The 13,409-nt window shown below is 52.4% G+C and overlaps 1 protein-coding gene across 6 annotated transcripts in view; it reads left to right on the forward strand.

Moving 5' to 3' along the window:
* GRIK4 (glutamate ionotropic receptor kainate type subunit 4) overlaps window positions 1-13,409 on the forward strand; it is a 410,487-nt gene that overhangs the window by 251,184 nt on the left and 145,894 nt on the right. For all 6 annotated transcript variants that reach the window (XM_082683693.1, XM_082683692.1, XM_082683690.1 and 3 more), the window contains one exon: window positions 4,432-4,597. In XM_082683693.1, coding sequence (XP_082539819.1) covers window positions 4,432-4,597 — 166 coding nt within the window. The remainder of the gene's footprint in view (window positions 1-4,431; window positions 4,598-13,409) is intronic.

Below are 13,409 nucleotides of genomic sequence, written 5' to 3' on the forward strand. Positions count from 1 at the left end.
AGCGCATTTGGGCCTGGTGGGTGTTACCAATAACAACAACAACCAAACATTGAAAAGAAATGGTCCTTTGTTGGGCACTTTCTTTTCTAACAGAATTTTCTTTCTTTGTTTTTTTAAGACTTTATTTATTTATTTGATAGAAAGAGAGATATCACAAGTGGGCAGAGAGGCAGGCAGAGAGAGAGGGGGAAGCAGGCTCCCCGCTGAGCAGAGAGCCCGATGCAGGGCTCAATCCCAGGACCCTGAGATCATGACCTGAGCCGAAGGCAGAGGCTTTAACCCACTGAGCCACCCAGGCACCCTTGTAATAGGATTTTCAAACCTCAAAGACCTCTGGGTCTTTGAGTCCCCAGAGGGCCCCTTGGTTGTGGTGGGGAGAGGGGAGAGGCTGTGGGGGATAGTGGTCCAGGGGCCACCAAGAGGGCGGGAGTCTGAGCTCCCCAGGAAGTTTTGAGACTATTTGTTTCAACACTGGGATTCTGGCAAAGAATGCCTTTGGGACTGCTACATCTTATTGCTAAAATAAAGTTGGAAACCTCTGTCTTATAAATTCTCTAGAATCTTCTTCCCCATTCACCAATTTCCGTGTTTACTTCTTCAGTCAGAGAAATCTTCCTCAGGTGTCCCCTCGGCCTGGAGCCTCTCTAGCGTCCATGTGGAGCTCGTTCCCTCTGGCTCCAGTTCCGTGGGGGATAAAGACAGTCGGGGATGAGTTTCTGAGTAATAGCCTGCTCCCCGGTCCATCAGCTCTCTCCTTCCTCTTCCCCTGGAGAAAACAAACTCAGAAGTTTGTTTGTTGTTTAGCTCATTGCTGGAATCCTCCCTGGCTTCTAGCTTCTATCCGTCTTCCCCTTCACAGAAATCCCCAGGTTACAGTGGCAGAGTGTCCCTACAGCCTCTCTCTGGCCTCAAGGGCCTTCTAGCTGGGTCTCTCGAGGACAGAGGGAGTTTGGTGGTGGGGGCGAGAGGTCAGGAGCCGGGGAGAGGGCAGAGGGCCTGGGGAAGGAAGGACCAAGCTTGCACCTGTTCTGGAGCCTGGAGGCTCAGCCTTCCAGAAACATCAGCTTTGGGAGGCTCTGATTCTAGATCCCATTAGGATCTGATTCTAGAACCCACTGAAGGACAGACTCCGCCTGAGCAAGCTGTCCCTATCCTACCCACTCGGGAACCTACCCCCTTGATGCCACCACCACTTCTCTTTATGACCCATAGGCTTGGCCAGAGTCCCTGACGCTTGGGGCAGAATAGCTAATTTCCCTATTTCATGAAACCACTTTCAGAATCGTGACCTGCACTTTGAAGTGCTGGGCAGCCCTACCCCAGTCCCGTGGCTGGTTCTGCTCCCTTAGGACTGAGCCACTGCCCTGTAGGCTGGGCCCCCTGAACCTTTTCTGGCCGGGGCTAGGTCTCTGTTGACAGCCCCCATCCCTAGCCCCTCAGATGTCCTGAAAGATGACTCTTGACCCATCCCAGGCCAAAAAAGGAGCCTCGGCCCCCATCGCACCCCCTCCACCCACCCCCTTCTCACAGGCATCGGCCCCGGAAAGTTGGAGCTGATGTTTAATTTAAATCTTTCTTGCCACACTCCACGGAGCACTCAGATCTGTGGCAGGCTGTTACTCCAGCAGCCGCTGGGATCCTGGCCGAGTCTGGTTGCTAAGACTTCAGCCCCCCCCCACCCCCCCCCCCCCGTTTCCTCTTTTCTCCTCCCTCCCCGCCGCCCCCCATCACACTGCCTCGCCATTCCTTCCGGTCATCCCCCAACCCCCATTCCCCCATGGCCTCCTCGTGGGCTTCAGTAGATGTTTTATATTAGCTGACACGTTTCCCTTAACCCCGTTTAGCACTTCAGGCGAGAGACAGGGACCCTGATTTACAGCCATCTCCCCGACCCTGCCACTCTGGCCCCTGTGCCGTTGACCTGCCAGCCAGGTCATGTTGCCCAGGGAACGGCCAGCCGGTTCCCCCTCCTTTGTCTGGTCATGTCCCTTCCAGAACAACCTTTCCTCTCCGTTCAGATTATGCATTTCTTTTTCATATTTTATGAGGCTGAACTGGCTCACACTGATTCCCCTCCGCTCCAGGGAGAAGAAATGGAGTTCTCACCAAGGAGTCCGTTCCTTTAAATGCCGCTAACATCTCTAGAGCCCTGTGGCCGGCTGGTTCTGCCTCACCTCTCCTTCCCCATACACCTCCATGGTGATGGGGACGGGACTGTTGGATGCATTTGCAATTGCAGATCAATTCTGGATTGATCTTTGTCCTAGAGAGAGAATCAGGGGGATTGGCCTGGGCCGTCCCTGCGCAGCCCCATCAGAGCAGCTGGCCGATCTTCCAGCAGCCTTCTAGGTGGCGGGCTGTGCTGGAGACGTCCCCCCCGACTCCACTTGCTGGAGGAGCCCCTCATCACACACATCCCCTAACCCCCGCAGAGACAGCTTCAAGAGCTTTTTCAGGAGCCCCAAGATTTGGGGAGAAAGGGGAAAGGGAAGGAGAGAAGGCATTGCTGGGACACTTATGACATGTTAGGTCCTAAGCTGTCCACAAGCAGGCTCTCATTCTACCCTCCCAGAGATCCATGAAGCACCCATTGGTGTCTCCGTGCTAGGAAGCATAGACAGGTTAAGCAACTGACCCCAAATCACACAGCAGAACCTGGCTGAAAACCCAAGTGTATAACCTGTAAAACCCATTTGTCCTTCATTTGCCTGAGTATCCTTCCTGATCCATCTCTAGGGTCTGTGGCTTGAAAGGTATTTCTAAGGGTACATTCTGTTGGGGTGAGTTAGCCGGAGCCCTGCAGTCTGGATGGCCACGCACAGAAGGCCTGGGTCAGGGATGCTCAAACGTATAAGCTGATCGGTCTGGCCACCCCAGCCTCCCTTCCCTTGCTTGGCCTTGGACTCCGTCTTGGCCCTTTGTGACCTGTTTTTCCTTTCAAGGTGCATTTATTATTCCTTTTAGACAGATTGTGCGGGGTGGAAAATATAAGGAAGAAAGACCCTTTATGACAGTCCTCAGATCAACCTCAGTCTTCTAAGTCTTCTCTTGTAACTCACCAGGCTCTCTCCAGGACTGCATTTTTCAGTCTCTGCTGGAAAACATTGGTTGCCTTCTCTCTGTGGTGCGAGGGCTAATCCTGGTTGAAGGCAGGAATTTTCTCCCTAGTGTCTGCTAAGTCTTCCCCTCCTCCCCACCCCCGCCTCCAATCTCAGAGGAGCTCTGGTCTCTGGCTGACCTCTCCCAGGATCTTTTTGTTCTGTTTTGTTTTAATTTTTTTCTCTCCCAGAATCTTACTAGGACAAGGTGGCAGAATCCTATAGACACCATCTCAACATCCTTCCAGACTCTGGGCCAGCCCCAGCCAAGAAAATTTCTGCTGTCATTTCTAAATAACCGATTCCCAGAGCCAATGAACTCACCACCAGGAAGTTCTTTCTGCTCTCTACCCTCAGTCTTCTTTGCTTTAACATCCTTCCAAACCCATGCTTGCTGCGACCTGGCCCTCCCCCAGGGTGCTGGTCCTATGGGAGGATGTGCACTGAGGTTTCCTGATTCCATCTCCAATAGAGGTACCAGGTAGCTCTCCTGGCTCCGGGTACCAGGGATGAGAGAGACCAAATAAAATCAAGGTGGATGGCAGCTTATTACGCTTTAACTTTCCTATTACCTACCCGATAGCCTTAGCCACTGATAGAACAGCATCAGAGGCTGCTAATATCTCTTCGCAGGAGAAGAGAGGTAGGAGGCAGGGGCAGTGCCTTCCGGAAATGTCGGTAACTGACACAGAGGGAAACTGACACTGTCCTAATGAAGCCAGAGCAGGTTTTTATTTACCTGGCTCCACTTGGAGGCTCTCTGGACGGCTTCTCAGCCTGCGACGCTCCCCACTCTGAGTGTGTGTCTGCAGAGGGACCCATCCCAGGCTGTCACACAGGAAGTTGGTTGGGAGCTGGTTTGTACACACTTGTTGGCCAGGTGGGGCTGATGGGGCTCCTTTCTTAGTCCCCAGGGCAGTGTTTTTCTCTTTTTGCCGCCTCTGCTCTGATTTATTAGCTACCAATAAAATATTGTAAGGATTATGGCTTCGAGACACTTTTGTCTGGCTGCCTAGCTGCGGGCAGTTGCTCTGAGAATAAAGACCTATGACTCTGCCCTCTCGGGGCCACAGTCCCCCGTGCCAAGGTCCACAGGCCACTTATACAGGTCTCCGGCCAGAGGGCTTCTCATCCTGGGTGTTCCTATTTTAAGCATCGTGCAGGACGCATTCTTGCCTTCTTCCTCCGGCTTGGGTGTCCCGAGTCACACCGGAGTGTGGCAAAGGCCTTCCCGAGAAGAATCCACCGTCCACAGCCTCGTTTCCCTCATGGCTGCTTTCCTTTGCACTCATTCTGGATCCTCCCGGACACCTGTTTTTGCCGCTCCTCCCAGGTCCCTCATTTCAAAGTGGCCCCGGAGGAGTTTATCAAGTTCCAGTTCCAGCGATTCACAACCCTGAACCTCCACCCCAGCAACACGGACATCAGCGTGGCTGTCGCTGGGATCCTGAACTTCTTCAACTGTACCACCGCCTGCCTCATCTGTGCCAAAGCAGAATGTAAGCTTCCCCCGCCCCCGGCCCCCCCGCGGCTCCGCCCCAGGCAGTCCTGGTTCCTCTGTGGATTTCCACCCCCGCAGGGCTTTGCCCTTGGCTCTGGATCCGCTTGGTAGGGGAGGGCTCCCTCTGCTGGTGGGGGTGATGATCAGCAGCTTCAGGCATTCCCACGTGTCCTTGGCTGTTTGTGGTCTCTGTGTGTGTGTGTGTGTGTGTGTGTGTGTGTGTCTGTGAGAGAGAGAGAGAGAGACAGAGACAGAGACAGAGAGAGACCGGGAGGGAGAGAGAGAGCGCGCCGTCCAGGAACACCCTTTGCCAGACATGGGCGGAACAGAGAGAACTGGGTTACAGGGAGACTGGCCAACATCCAAGCCTTTTTGCATCTGCAAACTCAATTCCCACATTTTCAGCCTCATTGTGAAGGATCTACAAAAAGAGAGAGAGAGGGAAAATGTAAAATTGGATGCATTTTGTACTTGATGGGCTGAAGAGCTTCTTCCCCTGGAGAGCGGGTTTTGCTGATGGAACAAGGTCCAAGGGCAATGCCTGATAAAGCATTTTTTTGCAAATGCAGGTTTTAGAAATACGGTTTCTCTGACTCTTAGACAATTTGTAATGTAAATTTAGTGTTTATGAGATTTAGCTAATTTGAGCCAGCATTTTCTAGCAAATCTGGGCATCTGTGTGCTCCCAGTGACAGCTGTGCACCCACATGTGGTCAGGCAGGTGCTGGGCCCTGCCTGTCCCTGGGGCCCTGTGCCTGAGCCCCAGGCATCTGCATCCCGTGTAGCTCGCCGGCAGGTCCTGGCAGGCTGCACTGGCCGACCTATGTCCTCTCCATCGGGGCTCCTGTTCATGTGGGTTCTCAGATCTGCTCTGCCCGCTGGAGTCCCTTCTCCACCCAGAACCCCTCCAGCACCTGTAAACAACCACCCCCTCCCAGCCAACGGACAAAATCACTTTCTTCACAAGGCATTTGCACCCAACTGCCTCCTGTGATGGCCATTCAATTCACTTACTTGCATAAACACCGATTTGAGATTTACTCTGGGCTACCCCAGAGAGTAACTAAGCTCCAACTGTGTGTAGTTTTTATATAGTTTATTTAATTATCACAATGATCCAGTGGGTTCGGAGGTGTTGGAGTTCCCCATGTCAAAGTTGACTCAAACTCAAAATCGAATTCCTCGATCTCACTAGCTCCCCGCAGACAGCACAGACCCAGAACATTTCCGCCATCAGAGAGAGTTCTATTGGACAGCCCTGCTTTAGATAGTAAGTGTTTTGTGGCTGAAATAAAAAAAAAAAGGGTGGGGGAGGGATGTTTGGATAAACACTTTACTCTGTTTCGCCTCATGGAGATTCACGGCACACATTAGCACAGACACACTGAGTTGTCCTGTGGCCAAAACACCTATTTACCTCTTCTCTCCGAATAGGATTGACCATAAGTCCCAAAGGGATACTGATCGAGAAGCCCACAGGATGCTAGTGTTTAATGGGGTTGAGGACCATGGCATCCCACCAGGTGGCCCTCCTCCTGTGGCGTCCTCCAACCCTGTAAGGTGGAACCCAACCAAGGATTCTCCCCCTGGAAATTTCTGCCACATCCCCTCAGGCAGGACTCAACAAGAGTGCCCCATGCATACAGCGGGAATGTTAAGAGACAGAGGGACAAAATCAGAGGGACAAAATGAGGTCAGGCCATCAGTCTCTCCCAGCAAAGATTCTCCTGCTGTGCAGGGTCCAGTGTCTGAGCAACCTGATGGGAAGTTCTTTCTTGTGTCTAGCCACAGTCCCCCTTGCTCATAGGGTGAGTCCTGCTCTCTCTGCTTCAGCTCTTCCTGGCAAGTAAGTTGCTCACCTGTTTGCTGAGCATCTACTGTGTGCTGAGCTCTTCACCTGATTCGGTTGCCTCGTAAGGCAGGGTTCTTTCCCTTAGAATCATGACCTTCCTTGACATGCATGACATTCATACAGTCCTGTGCAGACGGCAAAGCCCTTTCATGTACATTTTGCCATTTTATGCCCCTCCTTCCTAGTCATTCTAGAACCAAGAAAACAGAGTCTTGGAGCTGTTAAGGGACTTGCTTGAGGTCATACACAGCTGGTTTTATGTGGCAAACCATGATTCTCACTCAGGTCTTTTGAGTCAGGAGTTCCTCACCTCCCCTTCTGTCCTCCTCATTTGCACAGACAACTTCAGAGCAGTGGCTTAGGGCAGGCTCCGCCTGGCAGGCCTGGTGTCCTTTGAAGGGCAGAGATCTCTCCGGAGCAGCGTGTCCCACTTGCTCCCTCGAGCAGGGTGCGGGATGGCTGAGCACAGACACAGTCCTGAAGAGGATGAGCCTGCCTGAGAGCCAGAGGGGCCAGGCCACCGCCCAGGCGGGACTCGTCAACCACACAGTACTACCTCTTCTTGAAGAACTCATCCACTGAGGTTGCCCAGTGACTCCGGGCCCCACCTCCTGGGGCCCAGGGAAGGAAGGTAGGCAGAGCGGGAGAAGTTCAAGGGCAAAGAGGATTAAAATCTAATCAAAGGATGAAGAAATCAGGGGCTGAAGGGAAATGCAGCTCCGAGCTGGGGAGGAGGTGAGCTTCTGTCTTCCTTATTAATGCAGGGCCAAGAGATGCCGCATGTTGAATTAGAAACAGGCATCTAATTCTATTTTTCAGCCATCAAAATTAGGTATAACGGAGACCGTTCCACAGGGAACCCTACCACCTTTTTTCTTTCTTTCCAAAAGTAGAGTTTTAATAAGCAGGTTTTAGACCAAGTAGAGTTGTATTGTATTTTACATTATTTTTCTTTCATGGGATTAAAAATCAGGACGTCTGCATGTGCCTAGTGAAGGGAGATGTGGTGAGGGGTGCAGGCATGCTGTCCTGGGAGCCCCCGAATGGGGAGAGTCGAGGTTCCCCACCGTGGCCCCTGAGGCCCGTTTGGCGCCATCACCCAGCCTTGCCGCAAGACTACCTTTTGAGACTCTCAGGATGGACCCAGGGCCTTCAATTTCCTGTAGTCACAAGGACAACATGCTAGATATTTTCCTGGTATATTCAAGCAGATTCAAAGACTAATGTTTTTTTAATGTTTGCATTGATGTTTCTAAGTATTTTAATGTCCTTTTTGTGGCTACGTGTCTTTCTCCCATCTGTTTAACACCTGTGTAACCTTGGGAGAGTAACATAGATACTCTCCAGCTTCCTGTTGTCTTATCTATGAAGTGGGAACGATGATGCCTCCCTTGCCGGATGGCCGAGGGGATTAAGTAGGACGAGATACCCAAAGAGCACGACACAGGGTCCATACCTGGGCAACAAGAGGCACACGTGAGTTTTTCTTTCCTTCCTTCCTTGGATCCCTTTCAAACAATACCAGGTCAGGACCTGGAGCAGAGTGACCAGAGTTCAGCACTGTCCTTCCATCATCCCTGTGTTGGCTAAACTCTGCCCAGGTGGTTGGAGAGGAGCAGACTCTGATCTCGGGGAGGAAGTACAGTTGGAGAGAAGTCCAGAAGGGTGAAGTAAAAAAAAGAACCATCTTGGGAGCCAAAACAAGCTTCTCTACCACGCATGAGCTGTGTGATGTTAGACAGGTCACCGTACCTCTCTGAGTCTCAGTTCCCTTCTGCTAAAGTGGGAATAAGACTGCTTTTCAGGGCATCTGGGTGGAAGGTATCTGGCCCCAGAATATAATAAACATTTACTTATTTTACCCTGTGATCCTGGCTGTGGCAGCGAGGGCTCGGAGATGGGAGAGTAGGGCTGATACTCAGAGCCCCTTGTGAAAATGGTGGGACTCTAGAGGACCTTCCCCACACCAGCCTCAGAAGGCAACACACTGTGGGAGGCCTTCTGCTGGGAGCAATACAAAAATTAATCATTTAGTGAGCACTCACTCTGCTACGGCTTTAGAAATTATCCCATTTGAGCCTCGTGATAACCATCTAATATGGACTTTATAAACATTCCTATTATCTGCATGAGGAAAAGGGAGATTAAGTCTTATTTTCAACACGCATGGTTCTTGTTTCCTCTTCTCCCTGCTTGTTTCAATGCTGTGGAAAAGACAGAAGAGAGGCACCATTTTTTCCCATTCTGTGGCTGGGTTGACGCCTTGCCATGCCAGCTCAAGTGGGGAATTAGAAGCCGGAAGCCAGAATCAGGAGACCTGGTTTGGGTCTTGGTCAGTCTCGGGTTTTCTAGCTCTATGATCTGTCACTGCACCCCTCCCACCAGGCACACTTGCCCTCCCCGAGCCCTGGGGGTGGGGGCCAGGGTGGGGTGTTCAATCAACCGTGTATGAGGAAACGTGAGAGACTGCTCAGGGCAGGGGCACCTGCTGAACCCCACTAGGGGAGGCACAAGCTGGAGACACGCTCCAAAGTTCGGAGGCAGTGGGAGCGCAGAAGCCACACTCTTCCCACGCCCGCCCTTGTGTCAGAGAAGACGACGGGCTGCAGGGCCGAGCCAGGCAGAGCACGGTTTGCCCATGAGCGGAAAATCTCACCTTCTCCCTCATTGCCTCTCTGTCTCCTCTTCTGTCTCCTGTGGTCTGGCCTCGCAGGTCTGCCCGTTCCCAGGGCCAAGCCCAGCTGTGAGATGAGACAGACCCAGGAAGCAGGTGCCATGGGTCATTCAAGCCCTTGAACATGCTCTGTGTCCCTTCCCCATGGTGACTCCTTGGACTCTCATTCCCCGTCTCCCCGTCAGAATCTGCTCGTGGAAAAGGTCTGAAAGCCACACACCCTGAGGCACGAGGCCTGGCAGCAGGAAGGGGCATGAAGCGTTACTGGGTGTAGGTCAGTGCGGGCACAATGGCGAACCATGGCATCTCCCCAAATCCCCGCCACAGTCCCCCGAGGTCAGTTTTACATCCCCAGCCTCCAGCAAGATTTAAAAGTGCCGTCCCTCCCTGGAGAATTAGCATCTCCTATAACCAGAGCCCACAGCCGAGGGAGTCCGCCAGTGGAGAGGGATAGATGCCAGTTGAAATGGGTGTTTATTCTTATTTTTTGGTACAAGGGTCCTTTGTGTCCCCCATAGACCCATCACTTAGGTATTTGTGTCCTAGTCCTGCAGCCCTGTCCAGCCCCGGCTGTGCCTTTCACGGCTTCTCCCTCCTCCTCCCACCCCGCCTGGCCCCTGCCTTCTAGTCAGCCTCCCTCCTGCTTCCCAGAACAGCCGGCCTGCTGAGGCTCTCATCCGTCCATCCCGTTGGATCCTGAGCGAGGCTAATAGGTTCCCCAGGTCCCTCTCAGCCTTGGACTTGGCAGGCAGACCTGCTGCTGGGCCCGGGGCCCCCCAGGAGAGGAGGGCTGGGGCAGTGGCAGAGGGGAAGCCGGGAAAAGAGCAGCTTTGAACCCCTCTGGTGGCAGCTGCCTTTAGGAAATCCCTTAGTTCCATTAAACAGATAGAGGTGAGGAGAATGACGTTTGGAAAATTCTACACCGCACGCAGAAACTCCTGATGTTCTTAATATCGCTAAACCACACTTCCCCTTCTGCAAATTCCTTGCACTGCCTAGCATGAGAAAGGATCCCTTTCTGATTCATAGAACTAGAGAATCTCTGGGCTAGAAAAAACAGCAGTGTTCTTCTAGTCCAACTTTCCATCCACTGGTGTAATTCACCGACAGTCGGCAAGAGGGGCTTTAGTCTTTCCTTAACTACCTCCAGTGACAGGGAGCTCACTACCACTGCATCTTGAGATAGCTTGAACAGAGCTAAGTCTGTCTCCCTGTGACCTCCCTCCACTCTTTATTCTGACGTGTCGTCCTTGAGGCTGCCAGGAGCAAGTCTGTCTCAGGATGGTCCTTCACACTCTTCCTCAAGCCAGGGACCCCCTTCCTTCAGCTGCTCCTCAAGGCACGTAGTGTCCTTTCCCCACTTGGCACTGATGCTCCCCTGCTCTGTGGGGCTATGGGGTCCCGCTTGTCCCCCCACAGCCTCAGTGTCTAGTTCAGCCCCCCAGCCAGCGCCATGCACCCTGCCTCACACCGGGCATGTGCGGAAGAGTCTGAAATGGGAATTCGTATGGAACACCGTGAAATGCTTCGTGTTTACGTATTTCCTATAATATACATATACACATACATATATGCTACCAAGTGTTTTGCGTGGTTTATAATGAAGGACCATATTTTGTGGATTGGATAATAAACCCGGGAAGAGGAGGAGATGGGTAAAGGACAGTTAGGATGGAAAGGGTGGGGGAGGGGGTGAACGGAAACCGGATTTGTGAAGCATCTTCTAGGAAGGAAACCAACACTGCCCTGCTTGCCTGCCCTCCTTGTACTAACCATGTAAGGTAGTAGTTGTCCTTACTTTACAGATAAGGTCACTGAGGGACAGAGGGAGTCGCCGCCACTGGCCAGTCCCAGCAGTGCTAGAGCTAGGACCCCCCGGGGGCTCCCCTGCCACCCTGTGCTCTGTTTGCTGCTCCAGGTGCAGTCCAGGCTGGGAAGGCAGTGACTGATAGGAGATCCTGAGTGGGATACAGACTCTCCGCACTACCCCACCCCGCCGACTCGCTGCCCTTCCACTCCGACCCCCCCCCACCGCCTCTCAGCACACATGACAAAGTGTGCTGGGTAAGATGGGGATGCTGGTTCCTTATTTAAAGGGCAGCAGAGTGCCCCACAGGACAGTCCAATGGGGTACACTGGGCACTGATCGGAGCAGGGGCCCCAATTTATCTGACATCTGGGAGGCTCTTCCCTGGGAGTGCAGGGCACCTGACAATTTTAAAGAGATGAACAGTCCTGGCTGGGCATCTCCATGCGAGGCCTAATCCTGCCCTCTTCCAAGCTTCCCTGTCTTGTCCCATGAATTTCATTGCCCCTTTGAAGGATCCCATGGGATTTGGCCTCTTTCCCAGGCAGGCTCTAGCGAGTCTCCCTGCTTCGTTCCAGGGTCCGTGGCACTGTCCTCGGCCACCACTCGCCTTGCCCCTCCAGCTGCGGTGCTCCCTCCTCCCTAGCACGCCCAGGCAGATCTTTTCTTGAGCCAAAGAGACAGCCAGCTGTCCAGGAACACTGGCTCCTGTGGCCTCCCCTGACCTTCTCCCCTGACCTTTGTGCAAGTCAGATTTTGCTTTTCACATCGCCTCTGAGGAAGACGTGAATATTCTCTCCATTTTACATATAGACCTAAAAACGGCAGTCCCCAGAAAACGGGATGATTTAAGGCATCAAACAAAATATGGGTTTGACTTGAGCTTCATGGTGGACTTACTTGCAAGTCCCTGCCCTCTAAGCTTCCAGAGTCTGTATCTGACCCACCCCTCTCTGCTGATGTCTTGGCGGTCCAGGGCCTGGCCCTCAGGACATGTGCAGTGTTGGTTGAACAGATTTGCACTGTGGTCCCTTTTTGTTCTGCGGGCTGTTGTGGCGATGAGTAAAATACAGGAGAAGGAAGGCTGAAACCATACGTTCTAGTTCCCAGCATGCTTCTGCATCTCCGTGAGTTATACCCATTTTATAGATGAACAATGGAGGCTCCAAGAGGTTATATGACTTCTCAAGATCACACAGCTGGGGAGGGCTGACTCTGAGCTTGAATCCAGATCTTCTGTAAATCAGTTGCAGGAAGTGCCCGGCAGCATCAGGGCCCCTTCTGATAAGGGTGAGGGCCTGCAGGGCCACAGAGAGCGGGACAGATTACAAGTCTCCTTTGATGCCCTGTGGGGGAAGGAAGGGAAAGGCCAAACAGCTATGATGCCTTTTGAATGACAGCCCCTCCCAGGGTTTTCCCCTCCGGGCTGCAGCCGCCAGCTCCCCAGACCACCTTGGTGGGACCCAGGACTGGAGGATGGGGGTTGGCGTGACCTTCCCAGAGCTCCTGTCTTTACCCTGCCAGGTCCCTGGGTTACACCCTGCTACCTTGTCCTTGTTAGAAAACACAGTCACTGTGGGTTTTCCTCCCCATGTCCAGAGATGCATACCCCCAGGCCGCTCCTAGGTTCTGTGCCTGTGGCCCCTGCTGCTTGTGTCCTGGGAGGCCTCTGGCCATATAGGAAGATGTGAAAGTAGAGATGAGAAAGTAGAGATGAGAAAGTAGAGATGAGAGAAAGATCTCTCATCACAGAGAAGAGAAAGTAGGAACCCTGGTCCCTGGTCCCAGCTACTTTCCTGTGTGAAGAGGATCTCTACAGATCAAGGGAGGCGGCTGCAATGCCCTTCAGAGGCCTCTCTCTCACCATTTCATCCTCAATGATGTAGGAAAGACATTAGGGTTCAAAGCCAACAGCCAAGAAAGAATTCTTGAGAGTCTTTGGTGCAAAAAGCTAGTTTTATTAAAGCACAGGGACAGGACCTGTGGGCAGAAAGAGGCTCCTTTGGGGTCATGAGGAGTGGACCATTATATATTTTCAAGTTAGGAGGAAGTTAGGGATATAGCGTAAGTCTCTAAGGAATTTGGAAGTCAAGTTTCCAGGACCTTGAGGGGGCTAGCTATGGTTGGGAAAAGGTCAGTTATTACCATCTTATAAAACCTTAGTCATGAGACCATTCAGATGTAGATCGGCAGGCCATATGCTTTGGGGGGTGTTTGCCAACATATATTTTGGGGGTTTAGAGGTAAAGGAAATTTCTAAAGGAATTCTTAATGTGTTGAAGTAGACGTACGGGCTCCTGGGAGTTGGGAGGAGACAGTCGGGCTGGGATTGCCCTTTTCCCTCAGCAAACTGTCAACATGGAGAGACAGTTGCATCCCCAGAGGAATGCCACTCTGCCTGTTTCAAGGACTTGTCTGTGGGCTCTAGGAAGGAAGGAGATTTAATCATTTCTCTTCTGCCTTTGTTTCCCACATCA

The sequence above is a fragment of the Mustela nivalis genome (genome assembly GCF_964662115.1).
Source record: "Mustela nivalis genome assembly, chromosome: 9".
In the NCBI taxonomy this organism is placed as follows: Eukaryota; Metazoa; Chordata; class Mammalia; order Carnivora; family Mustelidae; genus Mustela; species Mustela nivalis.